At 43.6% G+C, this 12065-nt stretch overlaps 1 protein-coding gene across 1 annotated transcript in view; it reads right to left on the reverse strand.

The window, feature by feature from the left end:
- The window catches only part of LOC145353616 (transcriptional repressor scratch 1-like), a 37147-nt gene extending 25330 nt beyond the window's left edge, over window positions 1-11817 (reverse strand). Inside the window, exon 1 of the mRNA XM_080204381.1 lies at window positions 11566-11817. Coding sequence (XP_080060507.1) covers window positions 11566-11725 — 160 coding nt within the window. The 5' untranslated portion in view covers window positions 11726-11817. The remainder of the gene's footprint in view (window positions 1-11565) is intronic.
- Between the last annotated feature and the right edge of the window lie 248 nt (window positions 11818-12065).

Below are 12065 nucleotides of genomic sequence, written 5' to 3' on the forward strand. Positions count from 1 at the left end.
TGTGTCTGCAGAACTCTGTTCCCCAGGGAACAGTGGAGGTAAAATGATAAAAATATTGAATATTTTTAAGGCTGGGTTAGATTCCTGACTGGCCAGATAGTCAATGAGTATCAGGGATAGGAAGGAAAACAGAGTTAAAGGTGTACTGTTTTTATTTAAACTTCATAATGTGAGCAGGAATCCTGGCTGATTTACTTTTTATCACTACTTAGAGCATTGAGACCAACTTCGTAAACTATCACTCACTGAGACCATAACTGGAGGCCATGGTCCCCTGCAAAATATTCGATTGTTAACTTGGCCATTGCACAGAGGATGAGGAGCTGCAAAAGGTCAACAAGAATCAGATGCAATAAGAAAGCCGAGGATGAGAACTGGCAGAGATAAGCGCCCAAGGGTGAGTGGCAGGTCCTGTCTGTCCTTGAATGACCCTGAACACCTTCCTAACAGGAGATCCTTTTACATCTATTTGAAGATCTGTCCAAACCGAAATGCTTCACCACACTGGTGGATATTTCTACAATAGTATACCGGGAGTAACCGTATCTAAGGGCAGGAGGGTCAGTAACCAGAGTACAGAGTGTTGCTGTGCCCCATGATACACTGTCTAAAAGGACTGTGGAATCATAGAATCCCTACAGTGCAGAAGGAGGCCATTCGGCCCAACAAATTTGTGCCATCTCTCCGAACAGCATTTTAGCCAACCATGCCCATACATTTATCATAGCTAATCCCCCTAACCAACATACCTTTGGACATCACGGCACGATATAGCATGGCCAGTCTATCTAACCTGCGCATCCTTGGACACTGGGAGGAAATGGGAGCCCCCGGAGGAAACCCATGCAGACACGGGGAGAACGTTCAAACTCCATGGGGAGAACTCCACACAGACATTGACCTGAGCCGGGAATTGAACCCAGTTCCTTGGCGCTGTGAGGCAGGAGTGTGAACCATCAGATGCAACATTAACTTTCAAAAGGAAATTGGAGAAATGTTTTAAGGGAGAACGTTGCCGGGCTATGGGGAAAGAGCAGGAGGGGGTATGACTGACTGGAGAACTCCTTCAAAGAGCTGGCACAAGCACAATGGACTGATTGGCCTCCTATTGTGCTATCAGGGTCAATGGAGCTACCATAATATCTGCACAGCCAGTTCAATGCAAGGGGAAGTAATCTGGTCTAATCCAGGAAGAAATGGCAATATGAATTTCACTGATGCACCACCCGACCGCCATCCCTTCCTCCAGCCTATAAAGTCCGGCACCTCCTTGTGGCCAGATCAAAAACAGCGTTGCCAGTGCCTCAATCAGAGTTAGCTTCTTGGCTCATGGAAACACTTATTCTTGAAGAGTGGTTTCCATTAATTTTTAAAGTTATTTTTTGTTAAGTTACTGAGGCCTGTTCTGGATTGTCCTAGTTTCACTATTGAAGACTATGCAATGTGATTGGATGTCCCCAGATTAGGTCGATAAGAAGTCAGGGAGTGCAGGATGTATTGGTTTAGTGAAAGGTGCTGTAAAAATGGAAGCCTTCCTTTATTCCTAATGCAACAGTTACCCTATGCTTTCTTTGGTATTAAAAATAGCTTTTAAATTGAGCCCTATTTCCAAAAAGAAAGTAGTTCTTTACATAAATTTGAAACACTCAGCTGTTCAGCCACAGCCTAGGGCTGTGGGGATGAGAAAATGAAGTCAATCAACAGTAAGAGGTTAGAAACATAGGAATTTCTTGATAAAAGTACATCTAATTTGTCTTCTATCATCCTGGGAGTCACAAGGTACAATAATGATGAAGCTGTTGACTAATCATAGAACATAGAACATAGAACATAGAACATTACAGCGCGGAACAGGCCCTTCGGCCCACAATGTTGCGCCGACCAGTCTTATTTTTAAAAAAAAACATTGACCCACTAATCTAAACCACTCCTTTTTCGTCCATAAACCTATCCACCAATCTCTTAAACGCCCCCAAACTAGGCGCATGGCAATTGCTGACTATCAGTGGTGGAAAATCTTGGGAACCACAGGTTAAATCATAGAATCCCTACAGTGCTGAAGGAGGCCATTCAGCCCATCCCATCTACACCAACAGCAATCCCACCTAGCCCTGATCTCTGCAACCCCACATATTTACCTTGGTAATCCCTCTAACATACACACCCCAGGACACTGAGGGGCAACTTAGCATTGTCAACGCACCTAACCCACACATCTCTGGACTGTGGGAGGAAACTGGAGCAGACTCCCCACATCTGCGTGGGAGAACGTGCAAACTCCACTCAGACAGTGACCCAAACCAGGAATCGAGCCCAGGTCCCTAGAGCTGGGAGGCAGCAGTGCTAACCACTGTGCCACTGTGCTGCCCAAGATAGCCATTCCTCCTGAGTACATAACACTCATTGTTATTTATTTCTTCTTAGGATGTGAGCAAGGCCAGCATGAATCATTCACATTTAATTACCCTTGAGCAGGCAGTGGCAATGAGTCATATACAGTGGAGAGATTACTTAAAAGCGTCAACAACATTGCTGAGGACCCAGAGTCAGGCACAGGCCAAACCAGGCAAGGGCAGCAAATTTCCTTTTCTAAAGGACATTAGTGAACCAGATAGGTTTTTAAACAAAAAAATTGCAGTTTCATGATTATTACTTGAATGGGTGTAAATTGAGAGAGGTGGATACTCAATGAGGCCTTAGACCATTAGACCATAAGGCATAGAAGCAGAATTAAGCCACTCAGCCCATTGAGTCTGCTTTGTCATTCAATCATGGCTGAAATTTTTCTCATCCCCATTCTCCTGCCTTTTCCCCATAATCCCGGATCCCCTTATTAATCAAGAACCTATCTATTTCTGTCCTAAAGACACTCAATGACCTGGCCTCCACAGCCTTCTGCGGCAAAGAGTTCCACAGATTCATCACTCTCTGGCTGAAGAAATTCCTCCTCATCTCTTTTTTAAAGGATCGTCCCTTTAGCTTGAGGTTGTGCCCTCTGGTTCTAGTTTTTCTTACTAGTGGAAATATCCTTTCCATGTCCACTCTATCCAGGCCTTGGAGTCCTTGTGCATCAGTTGCTGAAAGTAAGTGCGCAGGTACAGCAGGCAGTAAAGAAGGCAAATGATATGTTGGTCTCCATTGTGAGAGGATTTGAGTGTAGGGATAGAGATGTTTTGCTGCAATTTTGTAGACCATTGGTAAGGCCACACCTGGAGTATTGTGTGCAGTTTTGGTGTCATTATCTGAGGAAGGATGTCCTTGCTACAGAGGGAGTATAGCGAAGGTTTACCAGGCTGATTCCTGAGATGGCAGGTCTGTCATATGAGGAGAGACTAAGACAGTTAGGATTATATTTGCTGGAGTTTAGGAGAGTGAGAGGGGATCACATAGAAATGTATAAAATTGGAACAGGGTTAGACAGGGTACATTCTGAAAGAATGTTCCCAAAGATGGGGGAGTTCAGAACTAGGGGACATAATTTGAGGGTAAGGGGTAAATCTTTTAGAACTGAGGTGAGGAGAAATTTCTTCACCCAGAGGGTGGTGAATGTATGGAATTCACTACCACAGAATGTAGTTGAGGCCAAAATGTTGTCTGATTTTTAAGAAGAAATTAGCTTTTGAGGCTAAAGGGATCAAGGGATTTGGGGAGGGAGCGACGGTGGGGGACAAGTGGGTGGCAGGAGGTTGGGGATTAGAATATTGAATTTGATGATCAGCCATGATCAAGATGAATGGCGGAGCAGGCACGAAGTTCCTGCTTCAAGTTTCTATGATAACAAAACACTCTACCTCCAATGGTAGAACTTGAGTTCATGTCGACTGAGCACTGTTCCAGGTTTGTGGTCTATTACTGCACTAACTTTGTCACGAAGCTACAGCCCCTGTCATGGGACCTGTCTGATGTTACACGTCTGCCACCTTCCACCATATTATTTTCTGATAGAAATCTTCTCATTCGCACGAAGCAATATTATTTTCTTCCTGATTCCATGCATTGTCCACTTACTCCAACGAATTGAAGTGAGTTGACGCCTAGGATTTGAATGTTTTTTTAGACGGGAGAAAGGACTGAACTGCTCCTTATGTATTAGAAGCGAGCTCAATGAACCTTGTCTTGTGGGTGGACAGAGTCAGGAGCAACTGCCCCCTTCAAAGGCAGAAAGAGGAGAGTTTTCCAGCAGTCTCATGTCACATGGCAGCAAAAAGAAAGGAAACAATTTTCTTGTGTCAGACAACTGGCAAGTCCAGTGGAAAAAAAAATTAAACATCGACTATTTGTTGCTTTGTAGTGGAATGATCAATAAAGCACGCGGGCACCACACGTCGGGTATGGTTGACAACCATGACTGCATGTGTCTGGACACTGTTAATTGAATGCGGTTGACATTTTGCAGCAAGTTGGATGTAACTGCGTTAATGCTGCACCTTGCTGAGTAGGAGAACAGTACCACAATACTGCTGTGTACAGGACTTGACCTGGCCTCAATTCTAACTCCACAAGAATGTGACTCCTAACACCAGATCTTACGGTAATCCCCTTCAAATGCAGCCAAGTCAATAAATAAAGCTGGCAGGGAGTTACTCAGGGGTTAACCAAATTGGGCAGAAATCATCAGGATACAGCTGGGCAGTTTGTGATACGCTCGAACCTTGAATCTCAATGCTCACTGTCACATACTTGTTTTTATATTATGTATCTTCTGGTTCATTTTAAAGCAATACTCCCTATTCTGTCTTGCCATTAGGAAGCAGAGCATGCTGAGAGTACGAGAGGCTGGTTAACATAAGGTGAAGGGTTATTCTGAAGGTCTTCAACAGCAACCCTGAATTCCCTTTGTAATCTCAAGATGTCCCCAAAACAGCTTACAGCTGCAAAGTATTTTTGAAGTGTGGTCACTGGTGAAGTGCAGGAACCAGGGCAGTTACACAGCAAATAGCAGTGTTGGCTGGATGGCTGGTTTGTGATGCAGAGCAACGACGCGGGTTCAATACTCATAGCGGCTGAGGTTATCCATGAAGGAGAAGCCTTCTTAACCTTGCCCCTCACCTAAGGTGTGATGACCCGCAGATTAAATTGAGGTGTGTTGTTGCCAAGGATATGAATGTTTTTTTTCAGTTCAGGAGGAAGAAAGGACTGCAAGGAGTGAACTGCTCCTTACATATTAGAAGTGAGCTCAATGAACCTTGTCTTGAGGGTGGACAGGAGGAACTGCCTCCTTCAAAGGCAGAAAGAGGAGAGTTTTCCAGCAGTGGGAGACTATGGCCTAGTGGTATTTTCACTAGGCTATTAATCCAGAAACTCAGCTAATGTTCTGGGGTCCTGGGTTTGAATCCCACCATGGTAGATGCTAGAATCTGAATTAAATAGAAAATATATATAGATATATTTGGAATTAAGAATCTACTGATGACCATGAAACCATTGTCGGGAAAAACCCATCTGGTTCACTAATGTCCTTTAGGGAAGGAAGTCTGCCATCCTTACCCGGTCTGGCCTACATGTGACTCCAGAGCCACAGCAATGTCATAGAGGTCACAGAATCCTACACTACAGAAGGAGGCCATTCTGCCCATTGAGTCTGCACCACCCATTATCCTGTGCTTTTTATGCTACTAAACTCCCTGACACTAAGGAGCAATTTATCATGGCCAATCCACCTAATGCACAAATCTTTGGACTGTGGGAAGAAACCGGAGCACCCAGAGAAAACCCATGCAGACACGGGGAGAATGTGCAAACTCCACACAGACAGTGTCCCAAGCCAGGAGTCAAACCCAAGACCCTAGTGCTGTGAGGCAGCAGTGCTAACCACTGTGCCACCGTGCCACCCCAATGTGGTTGACTCTCAACCACCCTCTGAACAAGGCCAATTAGGAATAGGCAATAAATGCTGGCCCAACCAGCGATGCCCATGTCCCATAAATGAATTTTTAAAAATCCACATCAGTCAGCTCTCCCTCTGGAAAAGGGAGTGAGCAGCCTAATGTCCTCTAGGCCTTTGGCAACATTCAGTGAGCAGATAGTTACATTTCTTTTCATGTTGATTGAGGGATAAATATGGACCAGCCAGAACATCAGGGTTAACACTGCTCCTGAACAGTGTGAAAGGATCTTTTATCCATCTGAAGGGGCCTTCTCATCCAACAACCAGAATGGGATTATAATAGTTCAAAAGTAATCCGAGGGGGCGTGGTCAGGAAAGTAGAGTTGAAACCGCAATCAAATCATCCATGATCTTACTGAATAGCAGAAGGTCTCGAAGGGCCGAGTGGCCTACTTCTGCTCTTAATTCAGACGTGCATTCCTATAAAGCAGCAGTATGGAATTGGCAACCTTTACTTACACAATGTTTTTAATATAGTGAACATTCCCAAGTCAAAAAGAGGGATTGGGCACCTGGCATGATTTTGGAGAAGAGGTTTGAGAAACTGATCCAAGTCACATTTGAAAATGTATGTTTTGAGGTGTTTGTCTTTTATGTATCGTTACACACGCACGGCAAGTGTTGTGTAATAACTGCTGACCTTTGAAGGCATAGTTCACAGTGATTTAGAGAATGCGTTGTTTCAGTATAATCGTGTTATCATTGCAATGTGATAGGGTATGTGTGATGGGAAAGTGGTGACAGGAGGTAAGTGTGATACTTACAGCAACCTTTAACATAGTATCAGATGATATCACCTAGTAATCGTGGGAGAGGGGGGATTTTAACAGTAACTTCATTGTAGTGTTAATGTAAGTTTATTTGCAACGCCAGTATATAAACTAACTTTACTAATATAGGTTTGACCTTGTAAATTGTGTGATAGAATCTTGCACCCTCCAAATGTTATGGCCTATCAATGCTCAATCGCCCCTGTTATTCCATCACACAAGATCAAAGAAACTCGAGGGTTTGGTAAGTATAGATGTGATCGGCACAACTTGTGGGCCGAAGGGCTTGTTTGTGCTGTAGTGTTCTATGTAAATGTTGTAAAGCATGTTATGTTCTATGCACTGAGGGTCATGTTCTGCATTGACGATTGGTCATCATACCATAACATCCCAGAGGGCACATCCTGGTTTTCTGATATGTGCTGACATTGGGGCCGGATTTCCTCTCCGCTGCTCCTTTTCCTTAATCTACACCGTGTACAAATAATAAAGAGCTCCCTTGCCCCTAACAGTAGGACGAGGGATTCATCTTTGCTACACTCTGTGACAAGCAAATCCCTTCCGAGGAATTCACCTTTTTTTTAATGTTTTATTAAGAAAGCACATCAGATTATGAATACAGGATGTGCAGGACATACAAGAACATGTTGGATTGTTGTATATCAAATAACGGCTTGGTAGATCAAAGCAACACATTGCAGATTACTATTTAAGTGGCTCAAGCAGGGGAAGGGGCCAATATAGGTGGTTCATTGTGTGTATGGGGGGGGGGGGGGGCGGTGGGGAGGGAGTGTTTAATACCACTCTCCTTATGTATGTTCAACAAAACCTCAGGGCACAGTGGTTGTCCTTGGACTATTATTTAGCTAGAAGCCTGGACCAATGACACAGTGGTGAGATTTCACATCCCCCCTTGACAGCTGGGAATTTATTTTTTTTTTATTATTAGCAAGTCGGCTTACATTAGCACTGCAATGAAGTTACTGTGAGAATCCCCCAGTCGCTGCACTGGGGCACCTGTTCAGATACACTGAGGGAGAATTTAGCATGGCCAATGCACCCTAACCAGCGCATCTTTCAGATTATGGGAGGAAACCGGAGCACCCAGAGGAAACCCATGCAGACATGGGGAGAACGTGCAGACAGTGACCCAAGCCGGGAATCGAACCTGAGTCCCTGGAGCTGTGAGGCAGGAATGCTAACCGCTGTGCCACCGTGCCCTCCTTAAATGCCAATGATAAAATATCCGCAATTTTAAAAATTGTGGGACAGTTGAATTAACTTGAAAGGCCAACTGATTCCTTCATGTCCTTTTAGAAAGGAAATCTACCACCCTTACCCTAATCTGGTTTCTACGTGACTCCAGACCCATAGTCATGGGACTGATTCTTGACCAACTTCTGAAATGGCCCAGCAACCCACTCAATTGTGTTCAAAGACATGGCCCATCCACTTGCAACAGGGGGCGGGGTAATAAGCGATGACCTTCCCAGTAATGCCCACACCCTGTGAATGAATTAGAAGCAGAGTGGGACTGCTCCATGAACTGAGCTGAACACACAGCCAGAAAAGGTTTGAAGGGAGGAAGGGGTGAGTTTTAAAAATTCTGACGGCTTAATGGGGGGGATGGGGGGGGGCGGATTCCTGACTGAGTAGTATAGGTAGAACATTGAATAATATGACAGGTCAAATGGTGGAACAGGTATAAGAAAACATTAGCTAAAACTGGGAGACACTGCTGTTTCAATATTCCAGAGGGGAAACCAACATCCTCCCTCTCTCTTACAGTGTAATTATATATTATTATCTAACACAACTATCTATAATATACTCTTTTGTCGCTATTCTTAGTTTCCCCTGGGCTAGAGGTTACCTCAAGCAGTCTGTAAAAGGTTGATTTTTTTTCAAATCAGCAGGAATTATTCAGAAATTGAAAACTCAGTATTTTTTCTCCCACTCCCCCCCCTCCGGCTTTGTTCTCTCCTGGAGAAACTGATTTATATTTCCTGGGATATGGTTCCACAGGTTCAGAGAACCCTCCGATACACAAAATGAGGAGCGAAATTGGTCTTTGACAGTTGTCCATAATGGACTCATAGCCAATGGCCAGCCCCATTACAGCTCATTTTCTGTTCCACTTAGGGCAGCACGGTGGCACAGTGTTTAGCACTGCTGCCTCACAGCGCCAGGGACCCGGGTTCAATTCCGGCCTCAAGTCACCATCTGTGAGGAGTTTGCACATTCTCCCCGTGTCTGCGTGGGTTTCCTCCAGGTGCTCTGGTTTTCTCCCACAGTCCAAAGATATGTGGGTTAGGTTGATTGGCCGTGCTAAAATTGACCTTAGTGTCAGAGGGATTAGCAGGATAAATGTGTGTGGTTACGGGGATAGGGTTTGGGTGGGATTGTGGTTGATACAAACTCAATGGGCTGAATAGCTCTTTCTGTACTGGAGAGATACAATGATTCTATTACTGATACGAAACAAATGTGTCGATTGACTAAGAGACCATTTGGGTCAATTGCCAAAAGACAGTTGCCCCAACAAATCACTCAACAGTCCAGGTGAATGTACTCCTTGCCCAGTTTCTCCACACACACTCAATCAGGGCTCACCAGACAGTGATCAGCAGCAGGAACCCTCATTGTTATCCTTCCACCTCTATTAGCAAGAGGATGAACTGAAGCCAACTGTTGCAGCTGTAGTGTGTGTCCAGCAGAGATCAGCTAGCTCGGCAGACTGGGACTTTAATTAACCCTTGGACCCACTTGCCTCAATGTTACAATCAGGAGTTGCATTATAGAATCAACCTGGAGCAGGCCACCCAAACAATTATCAAACAAAATTTGATACTGAGCCATAAAAGGAGATCCTAGGTCAGGCTGGTCCAAGCAGCAGGTTTTAAGTAGCATCTTAAAGCAGGAGACAGGGTGGTATGATTGCTAAGTTTGCCTGGGGAGCAGTGGGCAATCTGCTCCAAAGTTGCCATTCCAGACTCTCCCCCGCTTTGCTTTTCAGAGTAACAGGATATACATGTGGTTTCTCCAATCTCACCCACTATCCAAGGAAGCAAGCTATCAGAGAATAAGATACTATTGCTTCCCCGGGGAATGAGGGAGGATTGAGGGGAGGATAAAGTTAGAGAAAAATCCAAAGATAAGTCAAATGTACAGCAAACTGACACTGTCACATCAGCCGATGATAATAGTGGGGTCTGGGGGATAGATACCTTCCAATAACACTAGTTAAGGAATGGAAGCGACATTATAGGCTGGCATGGGGTGGGGGGGAGGAGGGTACCAAGGGGTTGAGAGCAAATCGTACAAAATAAATTAAATAATAAATCAATACATGGAAAGGGCTATTTGATCTGTTTAAACCAAATGGCTTGTTCTCAAAATCACATTCAGTAAATCAAGTGCAGGCTCCAATCCAAAGGCAAATCCATGCATGTCATAAACAGAGACAGGATCCCGGTTTGCAAATAAGTTGTCTGTCAGTTTTCCAACATAAGAGTTTTCACTGAGAAAGCTGGGAGAGGACAAATTGAATTTCCATGCATTTCAATTCTAATATTGAAAATTATTGCTCAGAGAGAGACATTAGCAAGTTCGAAATGTAGACATGAAACATTCTGAGGACAAATAGATAGATAGATGAACAGACAGACAGATAGATAAACAGATAGATAGTTCGAAATTTGTACATTAAACATTCTGAGAATAGATAGAGAGATAGATAGAGACATAGAGAATTAGATAGAAAGTTCGAAATGTAGACATGAAACATTCTGAGTACAGATAGATAGATGAACAGATAGATAGATAGTTCGAAATTTATACATTAAACATTCTGAGAATAGATAGATAGAGAGATAGATAGAGACATAGAGAAATAGACAGAAAGTTTGAAATGTAGACATGAAACATTCTGAGAACAGATAGATAGATAGGTAGATGAACAGATAGATAGATAGACAAATAGATAGATCGAAATTTACACATTGAACATTCTGAGAATAGACAGATAGATAGAGACATAGAGAAATAGATAGAAAGTTCGAAATGTAGACATGAAACATTCTGAGGACAGATAGATAAACGGATAGATAGTTCGAAATTTATACATTAAACATTCTGATAATAGATAGATAGATAGATAGATAGATAGATACATACATACATATTTCTGGGATGTCACTTTAACACTGTCTTCTCAAAATATACATTTTCCTTTTAAAGGAAATACTATTATATTGTAACCCAATATGAAGAGTCAGCAAGTTCGACGCTCTGTTAGGGACATCCTCAGCTAATTTTAAAGGAAACATTGCTCCTTTGTCTAACGGGGCAGCTACTGGCGTTTAGTGTGGGTCATTGTGGAAAATCTCACACTGACAGATCAACAAGTTTTTTAACTGATAAATCTCAATAAAACTCGGCCCTCCCCCTAACAACCTTATCCTAAGACTACAAAGCAAAACAAAAAAATAAATAGACCCAGCGACCCCCCCCAACCCACCCATACACACACCCTCGCCTTTCTCCACCATCAACAATCCCTTGCTCCAGAAGTTTCACTGTAACAGATTTTCTGGGGGGGTTGGACAAGAGAGGATTATTCTCTGTGTGAGCTCTGATCTCTATAGGCGTACAGATTGGCATTATGTAAGGTGCAGAGACTACAGCGAGAGAGGACTAGTGCACACGAATGCATAAAGAGAATCTCTCTGCCCCCCCCAACCCCCTCCACAAACACACACACACACACATACATAAATACATACAGACATACAGTACACATATGAAATCAGCACAATACAATGAAGGAAGCACATTTTTTTTCTTTACACATTTAGGGTAGGCTATTTAATATAGATTACAGATAAGGAAGCTGATCTGTGAACTCACCGTTCTCACTGACCCGGACTCCTAAACTCCCCACAGTGTCTGTGACAGATCTGCTTATTGCGTACGAGTTATCAAGGCGCTGCTCAGAAGCTGACACTGCAGTCGAGGGAGAGTGAAAACCATCCAATTTCACCTTCTTGACGAGAAACGATCGAGGCATGTTTTTTTAAAAAGAAAGCAAAACGGGGGGGAGAAAAAGCACCAAACGATAATACTTAAAAAAGAAAAAAAAAAGCCCCCCTCCCCAACACACACACACACACTCTCCCTGTGTGATTCCTGTATCGTTTTATTGTTCTGAATTTTCAGTACCAGGACAGCTCCAGAATGGTGTTGCACAAACCCTGTGTGGAGGGGAGGGGAGGGAGGAGGGAGGGAGGGAGGGATTGCCAAGAGAAGCTGAGGTCAGCAGACAAACAGCATTTATATGGAGCGCAGCCTCTGATATCAGGTGGTGCGTGCAAACGGGAGCTGCTTAAGTTTAATCCATCAAATGTCTC

This window comes from Carcharhinus amblyrhynchos, chromosome 16 (genome assembly GCF_965287045.1).
Source record: "Carcharhinus amblyrhynchos chromosome 16, sCarAmb.v2.hapA, whole genome shotgun sequence".
Lineage (NCBI taxonomy): Eukaryota > Metazoa > Chordata > Chondrichthyes > Carcharhiniformes > Carcharhinidae > Carcharhinus > Carcharhinus amblyrhynchos.